We start from the raw sequence: 27,941 nt of genomic DNA on the forward strand, positions 1-27,941 counted from the left end.
CAATTGATAGTCTGAACTGATCAGAAATCAGCATGGATTACGAAAGCTAAGCAAATACCGCTCTCTTAATCACTCTTTTCAATTGTGTCAGAGGATTCTTTCTGACACCATAATAGGCCATATTTCTGAATGGAATCCTTTTATACATGCAGAAGAAAGAACTGTTTGGAAATGCAGCAATGATCAGGGTTTTATTTTTATTCTTTTTTAAAGAAAAACACTGTTTACTCAAGGCATCTGGTAAAATGGTAAATATGATAGAGAATCCCCCTGGTCTGTCTTTACAGTAGGAATCAAACGGGACCCTAATTTAACTCAGATGTTATTGAGATATGTTGTTAGTTGTGAAGTCCTGCCCGACCCATCACGACCCCATGGACAACGTTCCTCCAGGCCTTCTTGTCTTCTACCATCCTCTGGAGTCCATTTAAACTCACGCCGATTGTTTCAGTGACTCCATCCAGCCACCTCCTTCGCTGCCATCCCCTTCTTCTTTTGCCCTCAATCTTCCCCAGCATTAGGCTCTTCTCCAGTGAGACCTTCCTTCTCATTAGGTGGCCCAAATGTTTGAGTTTCATCTTCAGGATCTGGCCTTCTAAAGAGCAGTCAGGGTTGATCTCCTCTAGGACTGACCGCTTTGATTGCCTTGCAGTCCAAGGGACTCGCAGGAGTCTTCTCCAGCACCAGAGTTCAAAGGCCTCAATTCTTTGACCCTCAGCTTTCCTTATGGTCCAACTTTTACAACCATACATTACAACTGGGAAAACCATAGCCTTGACTACGCACTTTTGTTGGCTGTACATACTTTTGTATTCCTAGCATTCAGCTTTCACAGCTCTATGTTCTGGAAGACACTTCATAGGAAACTCCTATACACTATACTTTTTTTTTCAAAACTTCAACACTATAAGAATGGTAAGCTATTTTGCTTAAGAAAATGGGATTTCTGCTTCTAAATTTGCCTTACTGCTAATAGTAAAGCTAATGGTATTTTCAGATTTTGTTGATCTTCTCTGCAATTTACTGGTTTCCTGGACTGCAGGCTAATTTTAGCAAACAACTTGGGGCTACTTATAGGAAGAAAAGGGTGTTGCCGTACCTATTTGTTATGGAACAGGAGGTTGGAGATATCCAATGCAGGGCCTCTGTGGCTCAGACTGGTAAGACAGTCTGTTATTAACAGCAGCTGCTTGCAATTACTGCAGGTTCAAGCCCCACTAGGCCCAAGGTTGACTCAGCCTTCCATCCTTTATAAGGTAGGTAAAATGAGGACCCAGATTGTTGGGGGCAATAAGTTGACTTTGTATATAATATACAAATGGATGAAGACTATTGCTTGACATAGTGTAAGCCGCCCTGAGTCTTCGGAGAAGGGCGGGATATAAATGTAAACAAAAAAAAAATGCAAATAAAATAAAAATAAATAAATAAATTACAGATATAAGAGGAATCAACAAAGCCATTCGCCAGTCCAAAATGCCCTTGTGGAATAAATGCACCCCTTAACCTCTGGAAGTGTTAGAAAACATTTCTCATTACCCATAGCCAGCAAAGAGGCCAGTTGGAGAAATCTTATTGGACTGAGTTTTCATCAATCACAACATCCTGTTTACTTATTTCAAAAAATTCCTTGAAATGTTGAGCAAGAGAGAAAAGCAAGCAACAATAGAAATAAAAATGTTGGAAAGAATAATGGTCTTCTTTGGCATAAGGAACTGAACTAGAATTGTGGCAGTTTGCCTTATATTGGCAGTTTTTGCATAACCTACTGAATCTTGTTACCGGATTAAGTCTTTTTCTGATTTTACGTAAAATATTGATCCATAAACTAACGGGCTGGTATAATTTCAAGCAATTTTTTTTCAACATCAGAAATAAAGACTCCAAAGCGCAGCTTGATTTTGTTTCAATCAAAATTAGCAAAAGTCCTCTGAGAGAAACATTGATTTATTTCATTTCCAGGCTGCTGAAATTTTGCTATTCTGACTGGTTTAGATTAACAAAACATAAGAATACAATTAAACTATCTTAAAAATAACAACGTAACCAACAACTGTAATCAAGAACAGCAAATGGTTCTAAGCTGAGCCCTCTGGTTCTGCAAGTTCTCCTTAATGAAAGGGTCAGAGATAATTCCTTTTTAATATGCAATAGGATTACACCTAAGGAAAAGCGAGTATCCTATCCGAATATCTCTCAGATCTCATTGTGGCTGCAGAGAACATCTGGTGCCTTGAGCTTTGGAAACGTTTGTCAACAATGGAAAGGAACAAATAAAACTGCTGATATGGGCTCACTGACTTCTTGTGGTTTCCAGAAACGAGGCTGAAGGGGTTCATACGGGAGTGAAAAGATAAGCAGCCAATTTACAGAGTCCCAAGACTGATAGAATTTGGATCCTTCGGTTTCGTTCATCAGATGACTATTGCCGAAGCCAAAACAGAAGAGTAATATTAAAGGGGTGGGGACTTACATTAACGTTACTAATCTGGCTGGCTTGGGACTTCTACGGGTTTGCTCGCCAGCAGGTTCTTAAATGAGGCAAGGGGATGGATTCCTCGAAGTCAGGGGTGTCAAATTCATGACGACACGTCACATGATCACACGACATTGCAACTTCCACCCCTTCACTAAACGATTTATTTTTATTTATTTATTTTGTCAATCATATATACGATAACAGGTAAAAGTATAAACATAATGAGCGCGTCCGGAAATATTTCACAAGAAGAGTCCTCCGCTCCTCTGCTCGCAACAAAATACCTTATGCCACCAGACTGGAAATCCTGGGTTTAGAAAATTTAGAACTACGCCGCCTTCTGTACAACCTGAGCATAGCTCATAAAATCATCTGCTACAATGTCCTACCTGTCAATGGCTACTTCAGCTTCAACTACAACAATACACGAGTACACAATAGATTCAAACTTAAAAGTGAACCGTTCCAATCTCGATTGCAGAAAATATGACTTCAGTAACAGAGTTGTTAATGCCTGGGAGGCAGTACCTGATTCTGTGGTCTCATGCCAAACCCCCCAAAACTTTAACCTAAGACTGCCTACTGTTGATCTCATCCCATTCCTAAGAGGTCTGTAAGGGGCGTGCAGAAGAGCACCAGCGTGCCTACCATCCCTGTCCTAATGTTCCCTTTAGTTATATTCATTTTATGTATTCAATTCATGCTTATATATATATTATCTAATAGGTACTCAACAAAATAAATAAAATAAAATAATTTAGAATAGAATAGAATTTTTTATTGGCCAAGTGTGATTGGACACACAAGGAATTTGTCTTGGTGCATATGCTCTCAGTGTACATAAAAGAAAAGATACGTTCATATAGGATAGGATAGGATAGGATAGGATAGGATAGGATAGGATAGGATAGGATAGGATAGGATAGAATAGAATAGAATTGAATTGAATTTATTGGCCAAGTGTGATTGGATCCACAAGGAATTTGTCTTTGATGCATATGCTCTCAATGTGCATAAAAGAAAAGATACCTTCATATAGGATAGGATAGGATAGGATAGGATAGGATAGGATAGGATAGGATAGGATAGGATAGGATAGAATAGAATAGAATTGAATTGAATTTATTGGCCAAGTGTGATTGGATCCACAAGGAATTTGTCTTTGATGCATATGCTCTCAATGTGCATAAAAGAAAAGATACCTTCATCAAGGTACAACATTTACAACACAATTGATGGTCAATATATCAATATAATATCCAATATATTATATAATATATAATATCAAATATAATATCAAAACAATATATCAATATTTGGATACATGAAAAGAGTTAAGTAAAAAAGGAATATTAGGACAAGGGACGGTAGGCACGCAGGTGCACTCATGCACCCCCCTTTTCGTGGAAGAAATGCAACAAATGAGATTTCTGCTGTATTTCTGCAAAATATCCACATTCGAGAAGAACCATCTGCAAAACGAAGCGGCGAAAAGCGTTTTCTACACCAGGGGTCTCCACCCTTGGTCCCTTTAAGACTTGTGGACTTCAACTCCCAGAGTCCCTCAGCCAACAAAGCTGGCTGAGGAACTCTGGGAGTTGAAGTCCACAAGTCTTAAAGGGACCAAGGCTGGAGACTCCTGTTCTGCACTTTCACTGAACTCCCGTAACCCAAACTAGATTCGAGAACTACAAACTGCCGCCCATTTGCGGCCATTTGCGGCCTTTCCGACAGCGACTCCCAGAATGCACCGCTCGGCAGGCGCCCCGCCTCTCCCTTCTTTTCGTTCTACTGATGCTCCGCACGCGCCGCCCTTCGCGTTAAGGCCGACGTGATTTAAATGATGAACGACTACGACTCCCGGCATGCACCTTCCCTCCCACCCACGACCAAACCTCTAGGCATTATGGGGATTGTATTGTATCCCGTCCCTTGGGCTCTATGGAAAAAGAAGCGGGCGGCCGCGGGAAAGAACTACAATAACCGCCGGGAAACGGGCGCCGACGGAGGAGGGCGGCGCCGCCGGCGCAGGCGCAGATGCCTTTGTGGAGGTGGACGTGTATGTGAGGGGAAAAAGGGACGAGGGACTCGATGAGGGAGAAAAAGGGGTTGGGGCTTCCCTCAGCGGAGAGCTCCGCAGAGAGACTCGGGGTACTTTTCTGGGAGCGCTTCTCGAGCGGTGGGTCGGGGGACGGCTGGCCCTTGAGGCGCTTCCAGTCGGGAACAAGGGCAGCCCGGGGTGCGGTGGGGGAGCTCCGACCTTCCATGGCTTTGCCGGAGCCGCCTCCAGTCCCGTCTCCCTGGCAACGCTGGCCTGAGGCTGATGGGAGTTGTAGTCTGCTGGAAGGGAGGTCGTTGGGGGAAGGGCAAATTGGGGTGTGGGGGGGATGTATGTCTGTGTGTGTGTGTGAGGGGGGGGGGCTCTGGGTATAAAGGTAGTCCTCGACTTACAACAGTTCATTTAGTGACCGAAGTTACAACGGCCCTGAAAAAAACCCTGACTTAGGATCCCCTTTTTTCACAGTTAACGGCCTTTGCAGCATCCCCGGGATCAAAACTCGGATGCTTGGCAACGGGTTCATAGTTACGACCGTTGCCGTGGCCCTAAGGTCACGCGATCCCCCTTTTGCGACCTTCTGAAGGTGGCAAAGTCAACGGGGGAAGCCAGATTCACTGAAGCAACTGGGTTGCTAACTCAAACTTCCCCCTGGTTTGCGTCAACTACCTGACCTTCGGACCTTTCGCCGTGAATTGAAAACGTACTTGTTTATTCAAGCGGGACTGGCTTAATTTTAATATTCTAAATTTTTTAAATTTTTAAATTTTAATAATTTTTAACTGGTGTATTTTATTGATGGGTCAAATTTGACGGTTTTAATTTTCGGCCATTCTTAGAATATGTTATTTTAACTATGGTTTTAATCTGTATATTGTTCTGTTTTAATCTGGCTGAACACCGCCCTGAGTCCTTCGGGAGAAGGGCGGTATAAAAATCTAAATAATAAATAAATAATAAATAAATAAATCCACTGCAGCGATTCACTTAAGCGGCCGCGGCAAGAAAGCTTGTGAAAGGGAGCAAAGCTCACTTCACGAATGTCTCGCTTAACAGCAGAAATGTTGGGCTCAATTGTGGTCGTAAGCCGAGGACTTCCTGTATTATTAATTAATTATTAATTAATCTCTTAATTAATCTCTCCATAGGAACATCACCGCAGTACCAGGTGGCAAAAGCCAACCTGCCTGGTGTGTCCACCTGTGTGCCAAGATGACTCTCTTCCACTTTGGGAATTGTTTTGCCCTGGCCTATTTCCCCTATTTTATCACCTATAAATGCAGCGGCCTGTGAGTGTCTTTCTTACTTGAAAGAGGGGTATGTGTGCGTATTATATGCCGATAGTGACTGCGAGATAGAAATTGTGGCTGCTTACAATATCGGGGGCTGCGCTGTAGTTCAGAGACAGTCTCTAAACCAGCGTTTCTCAATTTCGGCAACTTTAAGCTGTGTGAACTTCTCTTTTTCCCCCAGGTTTTATTTGTTTTATTTATATCGCATTCAATTTTCATCAGATAGTGTGCGGTCTGGGTACACTTATATTTCAGTTGTCATAATGCAACACTCATTACCATAGTATTAATAATATACTAACGTAATAATATACTAACAATAATACTTAAACATCATCTTCTTTAACAATTCTCCACTTTTAACATTTCCTCTTTTTATATCTCCTCCTTTCTAACTTCTGTTTCTGTTGTCTAGCCATTGATAAAATATGTCCCATATCAAATAATATTCAGTTTCTCTTTGTCCTTAATAATAAGCGTTAGTCTATCCATTTCTGCGCATTCTAACATTTTCTTAATTACATTTCCCTCAGATGGGATATCATCATTTTTCCATTGCTGCGCAAATACAATTCTAGCTGTGGTTAGTAGATGCAAGATCAAATATGTAGCCTTTTTGTCATATTTTTCTGGTAGAATGCCCAATAAAAATATCTCTGGTTTCAGGTCTATATGCTGTTTAAACTTCTACTGCCTGAACTCTGCAGCCAAAGTTGCAGAGTTGCAAAACTTAATCCTTTAGTCCCCCTTTTGGTATTTTCCTGGCAGAATTTAACACCTAATGGTGTAATGTATCAACTTTTACTTTTTACATGGCCGGCTGGTGAATTTTGAGAGTTGAAGTACACAGATTTATAAAATTGAGAAACACCACTTTAATACTGCAGTAACTGCTGTTCAATGCAACAAGAAGCCTTTACAGCTAAAGTTTTTTTTAAAAAAAATCATTTTAATCCATCCTACCAGCAAATTAACTTTCTCCAACAAAAGCTGGGTTGCCATTTCACAGCCAGAATCTCATCTGTGCTGGGCCAAGAGCAAAGCTAGCTTTGCCCAGACACACAGACTCCTGGCTGGGACCGCTACCATTGCCCCTAGCCCAGGGGTCAGCAACTTGCAGCTCTGGAGCCTCTTTGACCTCTCTTCTGCGGCTCCCTGTCACTCAAAATATGCACCACAATTGCCAGTGTGCGACACTCATTGGCACACGATTTATTCAGCCTTTCAACCCCCGGTGGCCAACCATGGATAAATCCAAGAAAAGAAAAGTTTCAGAAGAAAACATAACATTTAATTCAACTACAAATGCTAGTTTTGTGGCTGCTCAAGAAATGGTCAGGCACGGGAAGGGTTTTGTGGCTCCCGGTGCTTTCTTTTCTGTGGGAAATGGGTCCAAATGGCTCTTCGAGTGTTTAAGGTTGCAGATCCCTGCCCTAGTCACTCCCTGAGGTGCAGTAGTTGCCTGGCAGGTGAGAAAAAAGGGGAGGGGGCTCTCCTCTTGCCAAGGAGGGGCTGCAAACCCTGAATTAAATTCCTGGCTTGGAAGAAAATCTGGCTGTGGCTGGTCAGGAATGCCTGCAGATTTATAAAAGTTGCCAAGGTTGAGAAAACATTGCTTTAAATGATGCTTTGAGAGTTTGGGAGTTTACACCGTGTTGCAGCCCCTGAAGGCCTATGCTGTTTTTTTAGGATGGTGCAGCAGCATTTTGATTCATTCTTTGGTGATCTGTTTATGGTGTAATTGCCAGTGTAATGCTGTGTAAAAATAGAGATTTTATCCAGAGCACGATTGTACTGTCTCTCTCATGCAGGTCAGAATATAATGCCTTTTGGCGATGTGTGCAAGCAGGAGCCACCTACCTCTTTGTCCAGCTATGCAAGGTAATGGGTTAACACTTTTTGCTGAAGGAGGGATGGATGCGAACCTGGGTGCAAAAATGTGAGGCTAGTAACAGTAAAAAGTTGCAATGGATTATTCTCTTTCTGTCTTTTACAGATGCTGTTTTTAGCTACCTTCTTTCCAACCTGGGAGGGTGGTGCAGGAGCTTATGATTTCGTTGGAGTAAGTGTGGTTGTTGGCAAGCAACCAAGAGTCTTAAAAGTTGGCATTTTGCATACTGCCAGATGCTCAAGAGACTGATGTGTTTACAAAACAAAAATCCAAAGGACAGTGATTTTTTTTTTCCCCTGGTGGATTTTTTCTTTGTACTTTGTCATTCTTCACTATAAAACTTGTGAGTTTGGCGATCGTGGGGGGACTGGAGCCATTTCTGAAACTGAAATTTCTATTTTCCTATGGGAGGAACCTATGCCTGAAAAGATTAGCATCCTTGTTATGTAAAACGCTCAAGGAGGCAGAAAGTTTTATTAAATAACTATTTACCTTCCTAAGTAAGTCCATTTTGCTGAGAGAAATGCCTTTTGAGTGTAGAGTAATTTGGGGATTGAGTGCATTGCTTGGACAGGGACAAGTGAGTATATTTTGCAAATGTGTAGCACAGTAATCTCACTTCCATTAGCAAATAATAGTGTAAGTTGTTGAGGCATAAGTATGAATACTGGCTGCTACTGCCTGTAGATCCTGTACAGGGACCTAACTGAATGTTCTTTGGGCGCATTCTACTTTGTTGGGTTTGGAGAGAGAGAGTGTGTGTGTATGAACCTTCATGGAGTTTGCTTGCCTGCTTCTGAGCTTTGTCTTGTGCTCCAGGAGTTCATGAAAGCTACCGTAGATCTGGCTGACTTGGTGGGTCTGCACCTGGTGATGTCCCGGAACGCAGGAAAAGGAGAATACAAGATTATGGTTGCTGCACTGGGCTGGGCCACGGCGGAGCTCATTATGTCTCGGTGAGTTGGGTTTACCAAAGTGGGGCCACTGCTCAAAAGAGGGGTAGGAGAAACTAGATTGGCATTTGCTTGCCCACATTTTTATTTTATTTTATACACAAACACATAATACATCATTCCTTCCATGTGACATCTCGGTGTTTTCTCTGTATCTTCATCCTTTTGTTGTTTCTTCTGTCTTCATTCACACTTAATCTATTACATTTCTCCAAAAATATGCTATGCTAATTATACCATTCTCTTACATAACTATTGATTAGTTTATCTATATCTCTTTTCCAGCCAATGGTAAATTGATCACAAATCTTAAAAGTATTCTGAATCCTCTCTTTCTTTAATTATCAAAATTAATGCACATTCTAAAATTTTTAAAATTACTTCTTCTAAAGGTATTTTCTCTGCTTTTCAATTTTGCGCAAAAACAATCCTTGCAGCTGTTATTACATGCATAATCAAATAAATATTTTCTTTGCTAATTTTTTCTGGAAGGATACCCAGTGGGGACAGCTCCGGTTTTAAATCAATATGTTGTTGTATCATTTCTTCAAACCATATCTTAATTTTATTCCAGTATTTTTGAGCTTATTTATTTATTTATTATTTAAATTTTTATACCGCCCTTCTCCCGAAGGACTCAGGGCGGTTCACAGCCAGATAAAAAATACACAATATATTATAAATACAATTAAAAGACAATTAAAAAACTTATTAAATTGGCTAAGATTAAAAATTTAGGATAAAAACCCATTAAAAACCCATAGATTTAAAAAACTAACCCAGTCCAGCGCAGATGAATAAGTGAGTTTTAAGCTCGCGGCGAAAGGTTCGGAGGTCCGGAAGTTGACGGAGTCCTGGGGGGAGTTCGTTCCAGAGGGCGGGAGCCCCCACAGAGAAGGCCCTTCCCCTGGGCGTCGCCAGATGACACTGTCGTGCCGACGGCACCCTGAGGAGTCCCTCTCTGTGAGAGCGCACGGGTCGGTGAGAGGTATTCGGTAGCAGCAGGCGGTCCCGTAAATAGCCCGGCCCTATGCCATGGAGCGCTTTGAAGACGTTCACCAACACCTTGAAGCGCACCCGGAAGGCCACAGGTAGCCAGTGCAGCCTGCGCAGGATAGGTGTCACTCGGGAGCCACGAGGGGCTCCCTCTATCACCCGCGCAGCTGCATTCTGGACTAACTGTAGCCTCCGGATGCCCCTCAAGGGGAGCCCCATGTAGAGAGCATTGCAGTAGTCCAGACGAGACGTCACAAGGGCGTGAGTGACTGTGCACAAGGCATCCCGGTCTAGAAAGGGGCGCAACTGGTGCTTCTGGTGCTTGCCCACATTTTTGATGCTGGCTCAACAAATGCAGCCTGCAAGGCTGCTGCGCAAAATTTTGTGCCTGTCTTTATGCGGTTTTCCATCCTAATTGCCTCCATGCTTCCAACAGATGCATCCCACTGTGGGTGGGAGCTCGTGGCATTGAGTTTGATTGGAAATACATTCAGATGAGTATTGATTCCAACATCAGCCTGGTAAGTGTTAAATTTTCTCCCTGTTTTCGGTTGAGCTCTAAAATAATACTTCATATGACAGGATTAAATTACTGAGGACTAGGAAGATGTTTTTTTATTTACTGAGAAGGGTTTTTTGGTTTGGTAATGTATGTAGATTTGCCTCCTTGCTATATACATTTGGATTGGCAGTCCAGTTAAAAATATCAGTCAGATCATTAAATTTGTGGATCTTTGCACGTGAAAGAGTAAAATAAAATAATATTTTACAGACAGGATGTTCATATACTTTCATGCATTTACTGGGGTTTAATTTTAAAACACTAACTCATCAATCTCTAAGGCCGTTTTTCTCAACTGTGACCACTTGAAGATGTGTGGACTTCAGTTCCCAGAATTCCCTAGCCAGCCAGTTTGGGAGTTGAAGTCCACTCATCTTCAAATTTCTAATGCTGAGAAACGCTGCTGTAAGGAGTAGGGTTTCCCCTCAAGAGCTAAAATGGAAACTGAGTTTACTTTAGGGGCCAGCTGTCAGAGTTCCGACGGATGCCCTAATTAAACCATGAGCCTCAAGTACCAAGGGGGAGCCTGAACTTAGAGGGCTTTGTAAAGGAGAAAATTGAACAAGGGCAGAGCTGGCTAGCTAGTTAGCTTTGGAAGAAACATATTTGAATTTTATACTGCAATGGTTTATAAATCCCAGGTGACTTTGAATGTCAAATGTTCTGCATGGCAGTTAGGTTTTTGGAAAGCATTTGGGAATCTTTCCTTATCCCTCCTTTTGTGCCCTTTCAGGTTCATTACATTGCCACTGCTGCCCTGGTGTGGATGTTCACCCGCTACGATTTACCCAAACATTACCGACTGCCCCTTACTTTCCTCCTGGGTGTCAGTATCTACAAAGCCTTCTTTATGGAGTGAGTGTTCTTGGTGGAATTAAGGTAGCCAAGGGAGGTTACCGGAGTGGGGGTGAGGGAGAAATCTTGGGAACTTCCAGGTCTTTGGTTCAAATCCTTGTCTCCCCTTTTCTTTATTTTCTGTACAATAACCCCCCCCCCCCGAACTGAGTAACCTTTTTGTATGAGTGAGGAATTGGAGCTGGTCCTCCCAGATTCTCATCATGGCTCCTTTTCTTTTAAAATTCCTCTTTTCAAAGAATCAAGACTTTCCTTTGCTCGAATGCTTGGAGAACTTTCCCATCTCAGTATTTGTGCTAGGTCAAAAAGTAAGAAGGGGCCGGGGCTGTGATCAAAGCCGCCATCTTCTGGTTTTGTTTTTTTTTAACCTTACCCCACCCAGTGGACGGCCCTGTCTGTGGCTACCTTTGGTTATATTCATCCAACACCAGAAGCCATCATGTCGGCTTGTTGGGTCTTTATATTAACAACCTCAACAAAAAAATTTTTTTTTATAAAGGAGAGTTAGTCGTCGATCATGTGTGATGATAAACGCTACCTTGGTTCAGCGTGATGTGCAAATCAAGCATGGGATACTGATGCAATAGTGGGGTTGTTTTTACGCCAGCCTTAAAATCTCAGGCCTCACGTACTTCTCTCTGTTTTTCTAGATCGTTTGTGCACGTCTTTCTCCTGGGTAGCTGGACTGCACTTCTGGTTAAAGCGGTGATCACTGGCCTCCTTTCCTTCAGCTCCTTGGCTCTCTTTGTCACCCTGGTACACAGTAACTGAAGCTCCACCAATTGTTGCTACAACTAGAGAGACCCTTTCTGTGTACATCCCAAGATCTCTCCGCTGTGGATTCTGTTCGCAAAGGCACACAGGCCTTTGCACTGCCTTCCTGCAGTGAGATTGTTTCCAGTCATGGTCACTGTGGCATTCCAAGAATGATGCTAATTTAAAAAAGTATTATTTATACTTTGTCCATTTGTTTGAATTCATTTGTCTGTTCTGTACACGTGTTTCCTACATTACGATGGTGTTTATGCAACCCATCAAGCCGACAAGGCAGATACCACTAAACCAAAAAGTATACACAATAGTGTTGTATTCCTACCCTGTTCAATCTTAGTTCTATTGCGTCAGCATCCATAACCAGCCAGAATAACATAAAAATGACAACACGTCATAAGATCATCATACACAAGGTAACACTTATTATTATGGCATTGGATGCAAGAACTGTATTTTTCGGAGTATAAGACGCACTCCCCCCCCCCAAAGAGGGTGAAAATCTGGGTGTGTCTTATACTCCAAATGCAGCCCCGGCCAGCTTCTCAAACAGAAGTTTCAGAGGCTGAAAAAAAGCCCTAAATGGAGCTTCACGGAGCTTCAGAAAAGAAGCTCCCAAACAGAGCTTCAGAGGCTTTTTTTTCCTGAAGTTCTGTTTTGGAGGCTTTCAGAGGCAGGGGAAAAAAAAGCAAAAAAAAGAGCAAGGCACAGAGCTCACAACCAGGGAACCTATTGCTAAGATTCATCCCTGGGAACAGCTGATTGGAGGTATTCCGGGAGGCCAATCCACCTGCCAATCAGCTTTTTTCTTATTTTCCTCCCCAAAAACTAAGGTGTGTTTTATACTCCACAAAAATACGGTACATCAGTCGTATTATAGGCTCCCATCATTTGCATCGGCATGTACCTGGCATTTTTCCCTCGTAGAAACTATTGCCATATTATCTAATCTAAAATTGGCTGGGGTTTGGAGAAGCTCAAAGGTAAAGGCACAGTGAATTTTAGTAATAACATTTCAATGACATTTGAAGCTGAAGTTAATTTAGACTTTGGTGTATATAAAGGTTTGCAGGTAAAGCCATACGTAGCTGGGGATAAAATGGCAAAATTAAAATTAAGGCTTTTATGGTTTGGCCTGTCATAGTGATGATAATAAAGTGGGCCTTGATTTTTCTTCTTGTATATGGCAACAGTGCATGGATGCTCCTGATACAGGATGATGTCATGTAGTTCCAAGTGGTAACAAGAAACAGGGTTATATGAACAATCATAATCTTCTCTGCATGATCTTGGCAGCAAAACAGTCTCTTCACTCTGCAAACCATTTATGTTTTGTTCAGGGAATGTGAACAGTAACTGGCTAGATTCAGGGAGCATTATGGTGTCACTCTGGAAACCTCTCTAATCCGTGTGCATATATATCTAATTGTCTTTCCTACTTTTAAAGCAACAGAAGTGGAAAGATTCATTTTTGTCCCAGGGCATATATAATACTTGATCTTTTTTAGATAATAATTGATAAATATCAGCAAGTACAGTTAGATGAAGTATACTAGCCCAAAGTGGTTAAGTCTGACCTTCAAGAGTATTTTCTTCTGCAGGAACTGGGTTCTTTAAAACCATTAAATGAGACTTTGTGGGTGATCCTTCCCTTTAATTCAGTCTTTAGTTACCTCCACATCGGTGAGTGAATTGACTGGAGAAAGTTGGAAGGATCATTCTCTTTATTCATAGGGTGGTAGCCAGGGAGGAAGGGAAGCCTCTTGCAAGTACAGGAGGTGGTTGGTGGTGATGGCATGATCTGCCCATTTCATAACTGACAAAATGATTTCAAAACAACACCATTACGCAAACAACAAAATTATTTACTTGCATCATAAAGTATGGTGCAAGTATGTAAGTCATATTTGCCTGTTGCCATCATGAGGCATATATCATTGTATTATTTTTTTCTTATTGCAGTCCATTGTGCTATAGGGTAATCAGAATTTGAAGGAATGGAAAATAGGTTTATAGAGCTTCATTGTGTGGTTATCTTGAACTGAGACTGCTTGTTTGTGTATGAATTTCTCTGCTTTCATTTCATCCACTGTGTGGAAGTTCTGTGTAAGCTTTGGGAACTACTAATCCAAGGAGACCAAAGTCCAAATCATACAGAAGTTGAAAGTGATGCTAATGTAACATTGCATATCTTATATACATTTAAAAAAAAATCTGCTTTTCCTATGGAGAGGGCAAACGGAGGCAAACCACTTACTCAACCTGCTCAGTTTACCCTTCCTTGAGGTCATATCGCCTTGTTTGCAGGCTTTGGAGTTTTGAAACCTGTTTATATATATATGTATAAAAACACACTTTATATCTCTTCTGATGTTTATATTTGATTGCCATCTCAAGGACCGTCCATTTCCCCTAGCTTATTAGCATCCCCAAATATTTTTCTTGATGATGGGCAGATTCTTGTCCCAGAGTAGCTGGGCGTGTGGGATATGGAACTTCATCATAGGAAGGGTAAGAAATTCAGCAAGCTCGGTTGAAGGTGTAGCTAGTGAAGAAAGCAAATCCCAGGTTCCTTCTTACTGTAGTATTTTGCACCCACAGGGAGCAGCCCAGGCAGCACAAACCATGCCAATGGGGACATATTTGTGCCCAGAGTTTCATCTTTAATAGTAAAGTTCTTTGTCCCACCAACCTGGAGGAAAGAAACAATATGGGAGTTAGGATGAGGGTGACAATGATATGACTGATGCCCACAGCAGTTTGTCAGACGATGGAAAAACGAGGTGTACCCTTAGTAAAAAAAGGTAAAGGTTTCCCTCGCACATATGTGCTAGTCGTTCCCTCCTCTAGGGGGCAGTGCTCATCTCCATTTCAAAGCCGAAGAGCCAGTGCTGTCCGAAGACGTCTCTGTGGTCATATGGCCGGCATGACTTAACGCCAAAGGCGCACGGAACGCTGTTACCTTCCCACCAAAGGTGGTCCCTATTTTTTCTACTTGCATTTTTACGTGCTTTCGAAACTGCTAGGTTGGCAGAAGCTCGGACAAGTAACAGGAGCTCACCCCGTTAACGGCAGCACTGGGGATTCGAACCGCTGAGCTGCCGACCTTTCGATCGACAAGCTCAACGTCCTAGCCCCTGAGCCACCGTGTCCCTTAGTAGTACAGCACTATTTCTAAGTGGTCCATGATTGGGAATTGCAGTAGAAGATGCCCTGAATCAAGCCTTCTATGAACCTTATGTCAACTTGTGCCTCCCTCCTCTCTTTACCCATTCTTGTAACTTACTTCCAGGGTGTCTCCGGACTCCCAATTTTCGGATTTCATCATACACAAAGATGAGAAAGCCAAATGGTAGAGGCACTAACCACCACTGGAATCTAGACGGGACGGGGGAAACAAAAGAATGAACAAAGTTAAGCATAGCAGCTTCAAAAGTTAGCCTGCTTGAGCTGAATCGTCTTTTAGTGACGTGGCTTGAGGCAGACATGAACTGAGCATCGTTCTGCAACACAAATAAGGCCCCAAAGCTTTTGTTTTTCCCCCCCAGTTTTTGATCTGTGTTTTCTTCTGCTAAAGTCCCAGGAAAAAAGAGGCAGTTGTAATGTAGGGCAGTTGTGGCTGCTGTCCTTGGTGCTGAGCTGAGCTACAGGAAGTTCCCTCTTGTGGGAGGATTTATTTTTCCCCACTTAAAGGCAGCTAAAGAGGAGAATTGGATCAGGAGGATTAAGATGTAGCCTACTAGCTCTTTAACTCCGCATTGTCTTTCCCCGTGTCTGAACCTACTGTTGTTACAAGGTGATATGTAAATGAGCTACTCTTGCTTTAATATCTAAATGTTTGATGGGATAGGAGAAACAATAGGCAATGGAAGTGCAGCTAGAGGAAAATATGTATTAGAGCAAGCTGAGTAAGGATTTCTAAGTTGTGAAGTGGGATTTCCTAAAGAAACAAGACACGATTTGTGAAGGAGTGGCAAAATAACTAAGTTTTAAACCCTGAATTATATATATAAAGAATATAAACCTAAAGAGAGCCAGTGAGGTACAGTGGTAAAGGTGTTGGACCAGAAATGGGGAGACCCAAATTCTAATCAACCTTCAGCTATAGAAGCTTCCTTCTATATTTTGGGATGCCCCACCCCCCTTCTCAACCTTACCTACCTCATAGGGTTATCGTTTGGGGAAAAGAATTTGAGGAATTAGCACTGTAGGCTGCCTTGGGCTCCTGTTACAAAAGGGTAGATTGTAAATCATATATATAAAATTGATGTTCGTGCACTGCAGTGGATGCTTCACGTTTTATTTTGTGTGATTAGTCGAGATTGTTGGGTTTTGTTTGGGAGTTTTTTGCTGAGTTAGCTAATTCCTGAATAAAGGGTAAAGTGTCTGCAGAGTTGAGATTTATAGCCATGCTAAGTGTGTAGTGATATCCTACAATGGAAGGAGAGAAGCAAGAATGTGGGAAGAGAACATTGGTTTGCTTATTCATGTTTGCCTGAGTTACTAGGATCTTTATACGGTATGGTATTGAAAGCCGTCTCTTGCAAACCACAATGCAACACAAAGCAAGCCACACAAAATCATGCTTCTCAGGTTTTGAGGAGACGGGTTCAGAGGTGGCTATGGGCTTTTCTAACTAGCTCTGCTCTGTAGCATGTCTTCAAGAGAACTTTTGAGAGGTGGTTTCGTCACGTTAGAATACCAATGTATACAAGTTCTTACCGTATGGGCATAAAATTGAAGATATTGGGCATCCCAGGGCAATAACAGAGGAAGCAGCCCACACAGATCTGGAACACAATAGCAATCACCAAGATCTTATTTCTGAAAGAGAAACAGATGAGTAAGGCTGGATGGATGGAAGGTGTTTTCAGCTGTTCTTGATTTCTGCTTTGAATAGACCAGAATTTGATGATGGTCAATTGTTCATTAGCAGAACCGGATCACTCAGTGGAAAGAAACCAATTTCAGTGTAAGAAGGCAAATGTTCCTACTCTGTTGTTGAATTCACCAAATTGTCAAATTCAGGGAGAACTCAAATGGGATCTGGGGTTGGGGAAAGCTGCAGATGCTTTGCCATTTTTTTCTGGGAAAGGAGCTTATTTCCTGGACTCATGCTTGATTCAAATTTGCACATCACTAGCATTATATCAGCATCATCTGGTCAGGAAAACACAGTCTCCAACCAACACAAATTCAAAAACTAAGAATGAGAACAGGAGGTCGAACAACAGGTTGAATTTGTTGGGTTGGAAAAATTAAGGAGAAAGAGTCCAGCTGTAGACTTTATCAGCAAAGTTTAAGTTTTGGGCCATTTGCCCACTGGAAAAATTATTTCTAGTAAGAACCTCCTTGGAGATTTAGGATATCTGAAATACTTCCTATTACATTATAAATAGCACTTTTCCAATATGAGTACCAGTTCTTCAGTAGGTTCAAGGTTACAGCCCAATTCAACTTTTCTTAGGATAGCTCAAAGTCACTACTGAATTGTTTGACAACCCTGAAGTTTCCTTCATATTAATATTTTCTTCACTGATCATATTGCTGTCAATATCTCAAAGCAACCATTGGCTACCATCCCTTTGTTTTAATGTATAATATCACAATATAAAAGACATGAATTTGAAAAACTATGTTCCTAGCTGTGCCAGACTAAGAAAATCTTGTTTGGAGCTTCCGGGGTGTGATTTACCTGAAGAATCCTTGCTGGAAGACAGAAAGTCGTCGTGTCTTGCGGATAAGCACATCTGCAATCTGGCACATCTCAATGCTGATGAAGAAGACAGTATAACAGGTGTACTCTTGGTAAAGACGTTGTCCAAATGTCTGGGAAGAGAAAGAAACGGTGGTATGAAGGCAAATTCAATAGATGACCACCAGCCATCAAATAACCCCGAGAATTGCTTAAATATTTTTGAGATTCTAGACCAGTGATGGCGAACCTTTTCGGCACTGAGTGCTGAAAACTGGATAAGGAGCTGCCCAGGGCGCATGTGCGCCCCCAAAAACGAACTTCCGGTTTCAGCTACTGAACTTCCGGTTTCAGCTACTGAACTTCCGGTTTCAGCTACTGAACTTCCGGTTTCAGCTACTGAACTTCCAGTTTCAGCTACTGAACTTCTGGTTTCAGCCAGCTAGTCTTCCGGGTTTCTGGCATGCATGCGCATCCGACAATCAGCTGGCCGGCGCACATGCTCATGCAGGAAAACAGAAGACCTGCTCTTCTAGTTTCCGGCACTGCTGCATGCAAAAATGTCAGCTGATCGTGTCACGCGCATGCACACCAGAAACCCAGAAGAGGAACGGGCAACGCCACACGTGCCAGGTGAGATGGCTCCATGTGCCACTTTGTGTGCCATAGGCTCACCATCACAGTTCTAGACAATACAGAGTATTTACTCATTCTTCTTCTTATCCATGATCGGACACTGGCGATCATGTTGGTGATCCTATTTTTATCAACAGCCGCACGAAAAAGTGCTGCCGGGGTTTTGTCCAAACCAGTCCCTGGTTTACTGGTTTACTCATAGAAGAGAATATTTGCAGCTCAGTGTTGAATGGTGGCATCCTTGGTGCTCTCTGAGTTTGATGGTTTTCTTGCAGACATTTCATTACCCAACTAGGTAACATCGTCAATGTTAGAAGGGAGCGGGGTTTGTTCCCTATATACTAGTGGCCTGTGATGATAATGGGAGTGTTCCCCCAATTCATGCAAACAAGCTAATCAAGGAATCATCAAGAACACTCCTGATTGGATACACATGGCCTGTGATTAAATAGTCCTGAATTGCAACAATTGGAACATCAGGTTGGGAGTTGGGTTGGTCTTTCTTTTCTCTACTCACCCACTCTTGGCCGTAACTGTCTTGAACGTCCTGGATATGATCATTCTCCCAGGCGGCTCGAAGCCCTACGCACTTCAGTGGGAACCAGCCCTCTTGCGCCATGGCGGTGAAATAATCAACAAAACCAGCACATGACTGAATGGCTCCTGCAAGGCAAAACACCACAGGTTGTGTTGGATTTCTGGCCCTGCTGCACCTTGGAATCCGATTTTTAAGGCAGGGAGGGTTCCAATGTTTGGGTGAGCACGTTTTGACAGTTTATTGCAGGCACATTCACCAAATGAGGTAAAGTAAGGAAGTTGCACCTTGCTTTCTCTTCCAGCTGACAAGGATGGTCCTTATCACCATCTTGTCTTCTGGCTTCTAGGCAGGATGGAATATTTATAATAATAATTTCCTGGCTTGTCTGTTTTCCATCTACCATATTTTTCAGAGTATAAGACGCTCTCGAGTATAAGATGCACCTTAGTTTTAGGGGAGGAAAGTAAGAAAAAAAAATTCTGCCTCTGGCTACCGGCATCCATCGGTATTCATCTGGCTAGCATCCTGTCAGTGTATGAGAGACTTGAGGGCTGTTTGGAAACTGAAACAGTATTTGCTGTGTGAGCAACAAGGAAGGAGACAGCAAGGAGCTGGGCATGGCTTAGCTCAACTGTTCTAAAGCTGCATGCTGTGCTGATCTTTGAAACTAAAACTGAAACTCCTCTCCTCTGCTTGTGTTTTGCTTGTATTTACTACCATGTTGGAAAACCTGCTTTTGGTATTGTATATTTACTGTTGTATATTATATATAAAGGGAAGTTATTGAATCCTGCTGGATCAGTTACTTGTGTGTGCTTTCTGAATATGATTGCTGCTGCAAACTCTGACACGTCCTTGCTGCAAATAGCGACCAGCCAGGTCAGCTTCAACACATTAATGCAGCCTGATTCAGCACAAGCAGCTGATTGGCGGGTGGATTGGCCTCCCGGAATACTCCCAATCAGCTGTTCCAGGCTGCAGGGATAGCCACAGACCATCGTCTCCTCTGTGTCTCACATTTTTGGCTGCATTCCAGGGGTGAAATGCTCCCGTATCGGACCGGATTGCGCAATCCGGTAGTGATCATATCCGGTAGTTTGACGATCTGGTAGCGATGGTGGAGCAAAGCTTTAACCAGGAAGTAATGTGTTTTTTACCTTCTGCACATGCGCAGAAGGTCTGCATGCGCATGTGACACACGCGGGTGGCGCATGCACTTCTGAACCGGTAAGGAAGGTAAGTAGATTTCACCCCTGCTACATTCGATGTATAACACACACCCAAATTTTCACCCTCTTTTAGTGGGAGAAAAAGTGCATCTTATACTCTGAAAAATACAGTATTTTTATTTTAATACATCCATTGAAGTGATCCTACAAATGCCATTTTGCAGCATTTTAAAAGATTCTATGTCAGGACAGAAACCTGGTGCTCTCGCAGATACTATATTGAAACTTCTAGATCTAGCCTTAATCTGGATGTCCTTTATGGTTAGGCCAGCTTTCCTAACCCAGCATTCTCCCGCAATTTTGGGACTCCAGTACTTAGAATTCCTTACTGGGGTAGGAGATGCAGTCCCCCTGGTACTTCTGGAGAGGCCTCTGTTGGATAAGGCTAATCAAAATCTATTCTAGTAAGCTATCTAAAAAAATAAATAAAAACCAACTTTTTGGATGCTTATTTTAAAGTTGAATTAAAAGCACTAGCAAATGCTTTCTCTTTCTTTTGCTGGTTCTAACCATTAGGGCAGGGGTCTCCAACCTTGGCAACTTTAAGCCTGGCGGACTTCAATTCCCAGAATTCCCCAGCCAGCAAAGCAAAGCTGGCTGGGGCATTCTGGGAGTTCAAGTCCACCAGGCTTAAAGTTGCCAAGGTTGGAGACCCCTGCACTAGGTGACAGCTTCTTGCATGCATACGTACCAATCTGGAAATAGGAATAGACAGCTAGGGCTTCATTGACCAGGCGGTCCCGTCGAGGATTTCTGGGTTTCAGATGCATGATGTCGCTCTCAGCTTTTTCATAGGCCAGTGAAACCGAGGGGAACTGTGGGGGAGGACAGAATATCTAGAATAAGCATTTGGCACACAAGGACAGCTTTAATGTCACCCCCAGACTTGCTATGATGGACTGTGAAATTTTTGGAACTTGGTGTGGTGGATGAAAAAACTTTCTGGAGCCAAGAGTAGGCTTTTAGACCTGTAAGGTTGGATTCATACAGCACACTTAAGCTAATAATTGAATTAATTCAGGGGTGAAATCCAGCAGGTTCTGATAGGTTCTGGAGAACCGGTAGCGGAAATTTTGAGCAGTTCGGAGAACTGGCAGCAGAAATTTTGAGTAGTTACGAGAACTGGCAAACACCACCTCTGGCTGGCCCCAGAGTGGGATGGGAATGGAGATTTTGCAATATCCTTCCCCTGGAGTAGGGTGGGAATGGAGATTTTGCAGTATCCTTCCCCTACCATGCCCCCAAGCCACGCCCACCAAGCCATGCTATGCCCACCAAGCCACATCCACAGAACCGGTAGTAAAAAAAATTGGATTTCACCTCTGAATTAATTCGTATCATGTGGGTTTACCTTGACCTAACCAATTAGGTTAAATTGGCCTAAAGAAATTAAACTATTAAAAAAAACCAACCCACCTTAATAACTCATAAATACAGCCACTGGCTTAATGGGTTTAGTGTGTTGTGTGAATGCAACAATGATATTGCCTTAAACAGGCTGGGTTAACATTTCAGGCTAAGCCAAGATGAGGTTTGTTTCAAAAGAAGTGGCTTATACATCTGTAAAATGGGACCCACAAAATTAAAGATGGTTTAGAGCAGGGATCTCCAACCTTGGCAACTTTAAGCCTGGAGGCTTTGCTGGATGGAGAATTCTGGGAGTTGAAGTTCGCCGGGCTTAAAGTTGCCAAGGTTGGAGTCCCCTGGTTTAGAGGGGGTGTGTCTCTTCCTGCAAACTTTAGTTTGGTCCTTTAGGACTCACAATGTCTGTGCACAACTCGATAAAGAGGATGGTGATGCAGCCAAGAGGAAGAGGGACACTGACGGTGATGTAGATCAAGTAGGGGGTCAGTTCTGGGATGTTCTTGGTCAAGGTATAAGCAATGGATTTCTTGAGGTTGTCAAAGATCAGGCGCCCTGGAGGGGAAACAAAGAGAAAAATGCAGAACATAAATGGCTTCCTTCTATGTGTTGTAAGAGCCGCGGTGGCGCAGTGGTTAGAGTGCAGTACTGCAGGCTACTTCTGTTGACTGCCGGCTGCCTGCAATTTGGCAGTTCGAATCTCACCAGGCTCACGGTTGACTCAGCCTTCCATCCTTCTGAAATCAGTAAAATGGGTAAAACAAACTCGATTTCATTGAGGGCTGCATAAGGGTTGTGTTTGACTTCGGGGACTGGGGTGGGCATGGCCAGCTTGACATCACTTATGTCAGAAGTGCCTGTGGTGGCCCGAGTGCTCTGCCAGCAAAAACAGACTCCTGAGTCCATTTTCGGCCATGACTGCCTCCTGCAGCCCTCTGCCAGCAAAAACGGAACTCGGGGGGGCCACATGGGGCCCCCACAAGCTCCGTTTTAACTGGCAGAGGGCTGCAGGAGGCCGGCATGGTTGAAAACAAGCTCCATTTTCACTGGCAGATGCACCACAGGCTGGTCCGCTGTTTCCAGGTTGGCCTCGCGGGCCAGATCTAAGCACCCTGGACCCGTGAATCTTGTGTTTGACACCCCTGCAGTTAAATGAGGACCCAGATTGTGGGGGCAATAAACTGACTCTGTAGACCACTGAGAGAGGACTTTAAAGCGCTGTGAAGCGGTATATAAGTCTAAACACTATTGCTATTGTTCTAGGTGCGTGAAGACAACCTATCTCAGAATCTCTCTAAGCAAGGTATCCTCCCAGGAACTGACCCTGTTCAACACCAGTGACAATGGAGGCAAAATTGTCATCCAACAAGATCATATCTGCAGCATTCTTGGCAGCATCGGATCCAGCAATGCCCATCGCGACGCCGATATCGGCTTTCTTCAGCGCCGGGGAGTCGTTCACACCATCTCCTGTAACAGCCACAATTGCACCCTGTGGACAAGAGCGAGAAGTATGAGGGTTCTACGAACGGGATTCAGAACAAAGAATTATAATGGGCCACACTTCTCTTTAGTATTCCATGTGCTCAAAAGGCTTTGCCACGCCATGTCTTTCTTCTTGGTCTCCTTCTGGAAAAGTATAGCTACCGTATTTTTCTGTATATAGGATGATAAAGGTAACGGTTCCCCTTGCACATACGTGCTAGTCGTTCCCGACTCTAGGGGGCGGTGCTCATCTCCGTTTCAAAGCCGAAGAGCCAGCGCTGTCCGAAGACGTCTCCGTGGTCATGTGGCCGGCATGACTCAATGCCAAAGGTGCACGGAATGCTGTTACCTTCCCACCAAAGGTGGTCCCTATTTTTTCTACTTGCATTTTTTACGTGCTTTCGAACTGCTAGGTTGGCAGAAGCTGGGACAATTCACGGGAGCTCATCCAGTTACGCGGCACTAGGGATTCAAACCGCTGAACTGCCGACCTTTCGATCGACATCTTAGCCACTGAGCCATTGCGTCCCTATATAGGACGATACTTTTTCTTAAAAATATTTACCTAAAAATGGAGGGGTGTCTTACAGAAGGGGCCCGAGAGGAGAACCGCGGTTGTCAAACTGCCGATACCTTATCTCTGCAAACTAGCCTCACAAGCGAAACTTGATGGAAAAATATGGCAATCAGAAGCTTCCTAATATCAGGATTGGTCCATCCAAAGTGAGCAGAGGTTGGATGCTTCAGGCATTTCTGCATATCCCAGAGTAATACAATTAAGAATGCTTGTCCGTTCAGCCTTATGAAGATTTTAAAAAATGGCAACCCTGTATTGTATTATCTTTGGAGGAAGGGAAGGATGCAGACAATTACTTAATCATGGACTGTGTCCACGTGACATGCTTAACTTGTTTACTGGATTCATCAAAACCCATCTGGGAAGTTCATATCAAATTATAAATCAGTCGTGATTTATGGGGTTACGCAAATCAATTATCTTTATTATGGTCATTGGCCAGCCTTTATATGTATTAAAACCATAAGAAAAAAAAATTTACGGGGAGAATTATCAACGCTTGGTATTTTGTATAAAAGATGTTACTGGTTCTGCAAATGTTCTGGTTTCAGTGGCTGGGAAAGTAAAAAGTAGGTGTTAAATAGAAATAGAATAGAATAGAATTTTTTATTGGCCAGTGTGATTGGACCCACAAGGAATTTGTCTTTGGTGCATACGGTCTCAGTGTAGATAAAAGAAAAGATACATTAATATAGAGTAGAATAGAATAGAATAGAATAAAACTTTTTATTGGCCAAATGTGATTGGACACATGGATTTTTTCTTGGTGCATATACTCTTAGTGTACATAAAAGAAAAGATACGTTCATATAGAATAGAATAGAATTTTTTATTGGCCAAATGTGATTGGACAGACAAGGAATTTGTGTTGGTGCATATGCTCCCAGTGTACATAAAAGAAAAGATACCTTCATCAAGAATCATAAGGTACAACACTTAATGACAGTCATAGGGTACAAATAAGCAATCAGGAAACAATATCAATATAAATCGTAAGGATACAAGCAATAAGGTCACAGTCATACAGTCATAAGTGGATATATCTACTTTTTTAAAATAAGTTTGGATCTTACCAGTTTCTGACAGCTTTCTACAATGATGAGCTTCTGCTGCGGAGAGGTGCGAGCAAAGACCATCTCTGGATGCATCTTGAGGATCTCAACCAACTCTTCACTTTCCATATCTTTCAATTGACCTCCATTGACCACACATGCCCGGGCATCCCTTGAAATAAGAGAGAAGCCCTCTTCAAGATTAGGAAACCTCCCAATAGCACCCCAGCAACGCCATTGTCAACCCTGAAACTGGCCTGGCCGAAGCCATCTTGGAGCTTCAGTGCTGCCACTGGAACTGAGGGATAGGGAGTGGGGTTTAGAGATAGCTGAGGTCGTGTAGTTTCTCTTGGGAACCAAGGACCTTCTCACACTTGACCGGAAGAAGGAGGAACGATGTCACTAGAACAACGGAAGCTGCATTCATTGGGCAATGTGACTGATTGTTTGGGATTGAGGGAAAACCTTTTAATTAGATGAAAACCCAGAGGTCCCTCAGAGTTGGTTTGCACCAGATATGTGCCAATGTGATATTTCCAATAAAGCTATTCTTTGAGGAACCCACTTGCCTCGGAGTTTTCGCTTGCCATGGATCTATCGCATGGAACCCTGACAGCCATATGACTTCTTCCTTTGCACAGAATATCCTCCTTGTCTGGTGTCGCTGTCACTCAAAGTAGCTCTTTAACATGCCCTGGTATTAAGATGCTCACCGCTTGTTAACCTGCTCCACGGGGATGCGAAGGCGAGCGGCAATATCTTCAACAGTTTCGCTGCCCTCTGAGATGATGCCAACGCTGGCAGCGATGGCTTTGGCGGTGATTGGATGGTCTCCTGTTACCATGATCACCTGGGGGAAAAAATGGGAGTGAGGGAGAGGGGATTGTAGCAGTTGTTTCTAAACTTTTTTGTCACACTCCCAAGTATCACGAGCCATGGTGGCACAGTGGTTAGACTGCAGGCTACTTTTGCTGCCTGCCGGCTGCCTGCAATATGGCAGTTCAAATCTCACCAGGCTCAAGGCTGACTCGGATTCCCATCCTTCCGAGGTCAGTAAAACAAGGACCCAAATTGTTGGGGGCAATACGCTGACTCTGTAAACCGCTTAGAGAGGGCTGTAAAGCACTGTGAAGTGGTATATACCGTATTTTTCGGGCTATAAGATGCACCTAAATTTAGAAGAGGAAATCAACAAAAAAAAGTATTTGGCCTCCGTGTGCCCCAGTTTCGGGTCTTTTCCAGCCTTTTTTCTACCCATTTTTGAGGCTTTTTTCAGCTCATTTTTGAGGCTTTTTTCAGGCCATTTTTTCCCAAAAAAATTTGGCCAAATAAAAGCCTCGAAAATGGGTTGAAAAAAGCCTCCAAAATGGGCTGAAAAAAACCTCCAAAATGGGCTGAAAAAAGCCCTCAAAAATAGGCCAAAAAAGCCTTAAAAACAGACTGAAAAAAGCCCCAAAAGTGGGCAGAAAAAAAGGCCTGAAAAAGGCCGAACAAAGGCCCGAAAATGGGGCGTGTGGTCGCAAAAAACAAAAACTGTAGGCGGGTGGTCAGGACTTGGCAATATTCAGTCTATAAGACGCACAGACATTTTCACCCCCTTTTGGGAGACAAAAAAGTACCTCTTATGGTCCAAAAAATACGATTTAAGTCTAAGTGCTATTGCTATCCTGGGAGATGAAGTCCAACATATCCAGAAGCCTCAGATTAGGAAAGAACCATCCTAGGATCTTGTAAGATTCCAATGTGTCCCCGTCTGGCTCCCATAGCATTATTACAAATACTTTCCCAACCATTGAAATCATTGGAACATCTGATGAACTTACCCGGATACCTGCGGTACGACATTTCATGACGGCATCGGGCACAGTGGCTCTGGGTGGATCAATCATAGAGATAAGGCCTGCAAAGCATAGCCCACTAGTGGGGAAGTTTGTTTCATCACTGTCAAAGTGGTAGCCACGCGGGAATTCATGCTGGGGAAGGTAGAGGTGACAGAAACCTGTGGACAAGAGGGAAGGCATTGCGAAACCTACTTCATAAGCCCGTAAGTCAAACTACTCATTCAAATTCAATACAGCTCCATCTTCGCTTAGCCCGCAGTGCTCAAACTGGGCTTTTGATGCTTAGCTTGATATTTCAGGTTTCTCACCATCCAAGTAGTTGACACTGTTGAGGGTGTTGGTGGATACTTCGGTGGTTGCTATACACAGGATGAAATTCCAGAAGCTTGGAGACATTATTTAAATTTCCTGAATGCTGCTCATGTAAAATAACTCTGAGAAATTGTACGAGAGTTCAGTGGTGGCTCCATGCTGCTCACGAGAGCATAATTGCTACCTGGAAGGGCTCAACAGGTCAGTGAAGGAGAAGATCCATAAAGAGGGTGTTTTGTTGAGGTTCTTCTCAAAGATAAAACTAGCCTACCAGTAGGGAGTTGTAGAGATTTCTTTTTTTAAAAAATAAAATAGAATAGAATAACAGAGTTGGAAGGGACCTTGGAGGTCTTCTAATCCAACCCCCTGCTTCTTAGGCAGGAAACCCTACACCACTTCAGACAAATGGTTATCCAACCTCTTCTTTAAAACTTCCAGTGTTGGAGCATTCACAACTTCTGGAGGCAAGTTGTTCTACTGATTAATTGTTCTCACTGTCAGGAAATTTCTCCTTAGTTCTAAGTTGCTTCTCTCCTTGATTAGTTTCCACCCATTGCTTCTTGTCCTGCCTTCAGGTGCTTTGGAGAAGAACTTGACTCCCTCTTCTTTGGGGTAGCCCCTGAGATATCGGAAGACTGCTATCATATCTCTCCTAGTCCTTCTTTTCATCAGACAAGGATGATGAGGATGTCATTTGGACCTTCCCATATGTGCAAGGGCCATCCCAAAGAAAACATCTAGCATGGAAGGCCCTTTAGGAAACCAATAACATTCTTTCCAATGACAATATAATGAAGCATTTCCACCTTTTGAAACAAGAGTATTCCAGAAAAGGTCTTGAGTAACCATTGCAATAACCCAAACCACAAGCAGCCTGTTTATTCTGTTTAGGCAGCCTAGAACTGTGTTGACTTTTTGGGCAGCTGCTGCACACTGCTGGCTCATATTTAAATGGTTGTCCACTAGGACTCCAAGATCCCTCTCACAGTTACTACTATTGAGCAAGGTACCACATATACTGTACCTGTGCATTTTGGTTTTCTTGCCTAAATGTAGAACCTTACTTTTTTTCAGTAAGTACTTAAAGAAAACTTCAGTCATTGATACCATTCTTTCTTACCCAGCACACGCTCGCCCAGTCCGCCAAGGTCCATATAAGCTGTTTGGAAAGCTTCCCTCCATTGCTCATCAAGGGCCAACTCCTGGCCCTTAATCATAATGGTAGAGCAGCGTTCCAGGATCCTCTCAGGAGCACCTTTCATCACCAGCAGATGGCGCTGGTCTCTGGGATCATCAAGCTCATGGATAGACAGCTGAAAGTAAAGGAAGACCATAGAATCAGGGGTGAAAGGTAAAATT

General features: G+C 43.0%; 2 protein-coding genes across 5 annotated transcripts in view; one reads left to right on the forward strand and one right to left on the reverse strand.

The window, feature by feature from the left end:
- Positions 1 to 4,342: 4,342 nt before the first annotated feature.
- On the forward strand, positions 4,343 to 12,046 carry TMEM147 (transmembrane protein 147). 3 transcript variants are annotated; one of them, XM_058195907.1, is made up of 8 exons: positions 4,343 to 4,538; positions 5,684 to 5,824; positions 7,639 to 7,708; positions 7,824 to 7,889; positions 8,538 to 8,674; positions 10,104 to 10,188; positions 10,963 to 11,084; positions 11,735 to 12,046. In XM_058195907.1, exons 2-8 carry the CDS (start codon positions 5,748 to 5,750, stop codon positions 11,853 to 11,855), a joined length of 678 nt encoding a protein of 225 aa, XP_058051890.1. In that variant the 5' UTR covers positions 4,343 to 4,538; positions 5,684 to 5,747; the 3' UTR covers positions 11,856 to 12,046. The 3 variants fall into 3 exon arrangements, with proteins under 3 accessions (XP_058051890.1, XP_058051891.1, XP_058051892.1); XM_058195908.1 differs by having other exon boundaries at positions 4,531 to 4,630; XM_058195909.1 differs by lacking the exon at positions 4,343 to 4,538 and adding an exon at positions 4,541 to 4,658.
- A 1,910-nt stretch (positions 12,047 to 13,956) lies between these two features.
- Positions 13,957 to 27,941, reverse strand: part of ATP4A (ATPase H+/K+ transporting subunit alpha) — a 38,954-nt gene continuing 24,969 nt past the window's right edge. For both annotated transcript variants that reach the window (XM_058195906.1, XM_058195905.1), the window contains exons 12-23: positions 27,703 to 27,895; positions 26,253 to 26,428; positions 25,143 to 25,279; positions 24,451 to 24,601; positions 22,639 to 22,807; positions 21,716 to 21,870; positions 20,645 to 20,768; positions 18,704 to 18,849; positions 17,551 to 17,684; positions 16,578 to 16,679; positions 15,142 to 15,233; positions 13,957 to 14,547 (exon numbers count right to left, since the gene is read on the reverse strand). In XM_058195906.1, coding sequence (XP_058051889.1) covers positions 14,519 to 14,547; positions 15,142 to 15,233; positions 16,578 to 16,679; positions 17,551 to 17,684; positions 18,704 to 18,849; positions 20,645 to 20,768; positions 21,716 to 21,870; positions 22,639 to 22,807; positions 24,451 to 24,601; positions 25,143 to 25,279; positions 26,253 to 26,428; positions 27,703 to 27,895 — 1,608 coding nt within the window. In that variant the 3' untranslated portion in view covers positions 13,957 to 14,518. The remainder of the gene's footprint in view (positions 14,548 to 15,141; positions 15,234 to 16,577; positions 16,680 to 17,550; positions 17,685 to 18,703; positions 18,850 to 20,644; positions 20,769 to 21,715; positions 21,871 to 22,638; positions 22,808 to 24,450; positions 24,602 to 25,142; positions 25,280 to 26,252; positions 26,429 to 27,702; positions 27,896 to 27,941) is intronic.

This window comes from Ahaetulla prasina, chromosome 10 (assembly GCF_028640845.1).
Source record: "Ahaetulla prasina isolate Xishuangbanna chromosome 10, ASM2864084v1, whole genome shotgun sequence".
Taxonomy (NCBI): domain Eukaryota; kingdom Metazoa; phylum Chordata; class Lepidosauria; order Squamata; family Colubridae; genus Ahaetulla; species Ahaetulla prasina.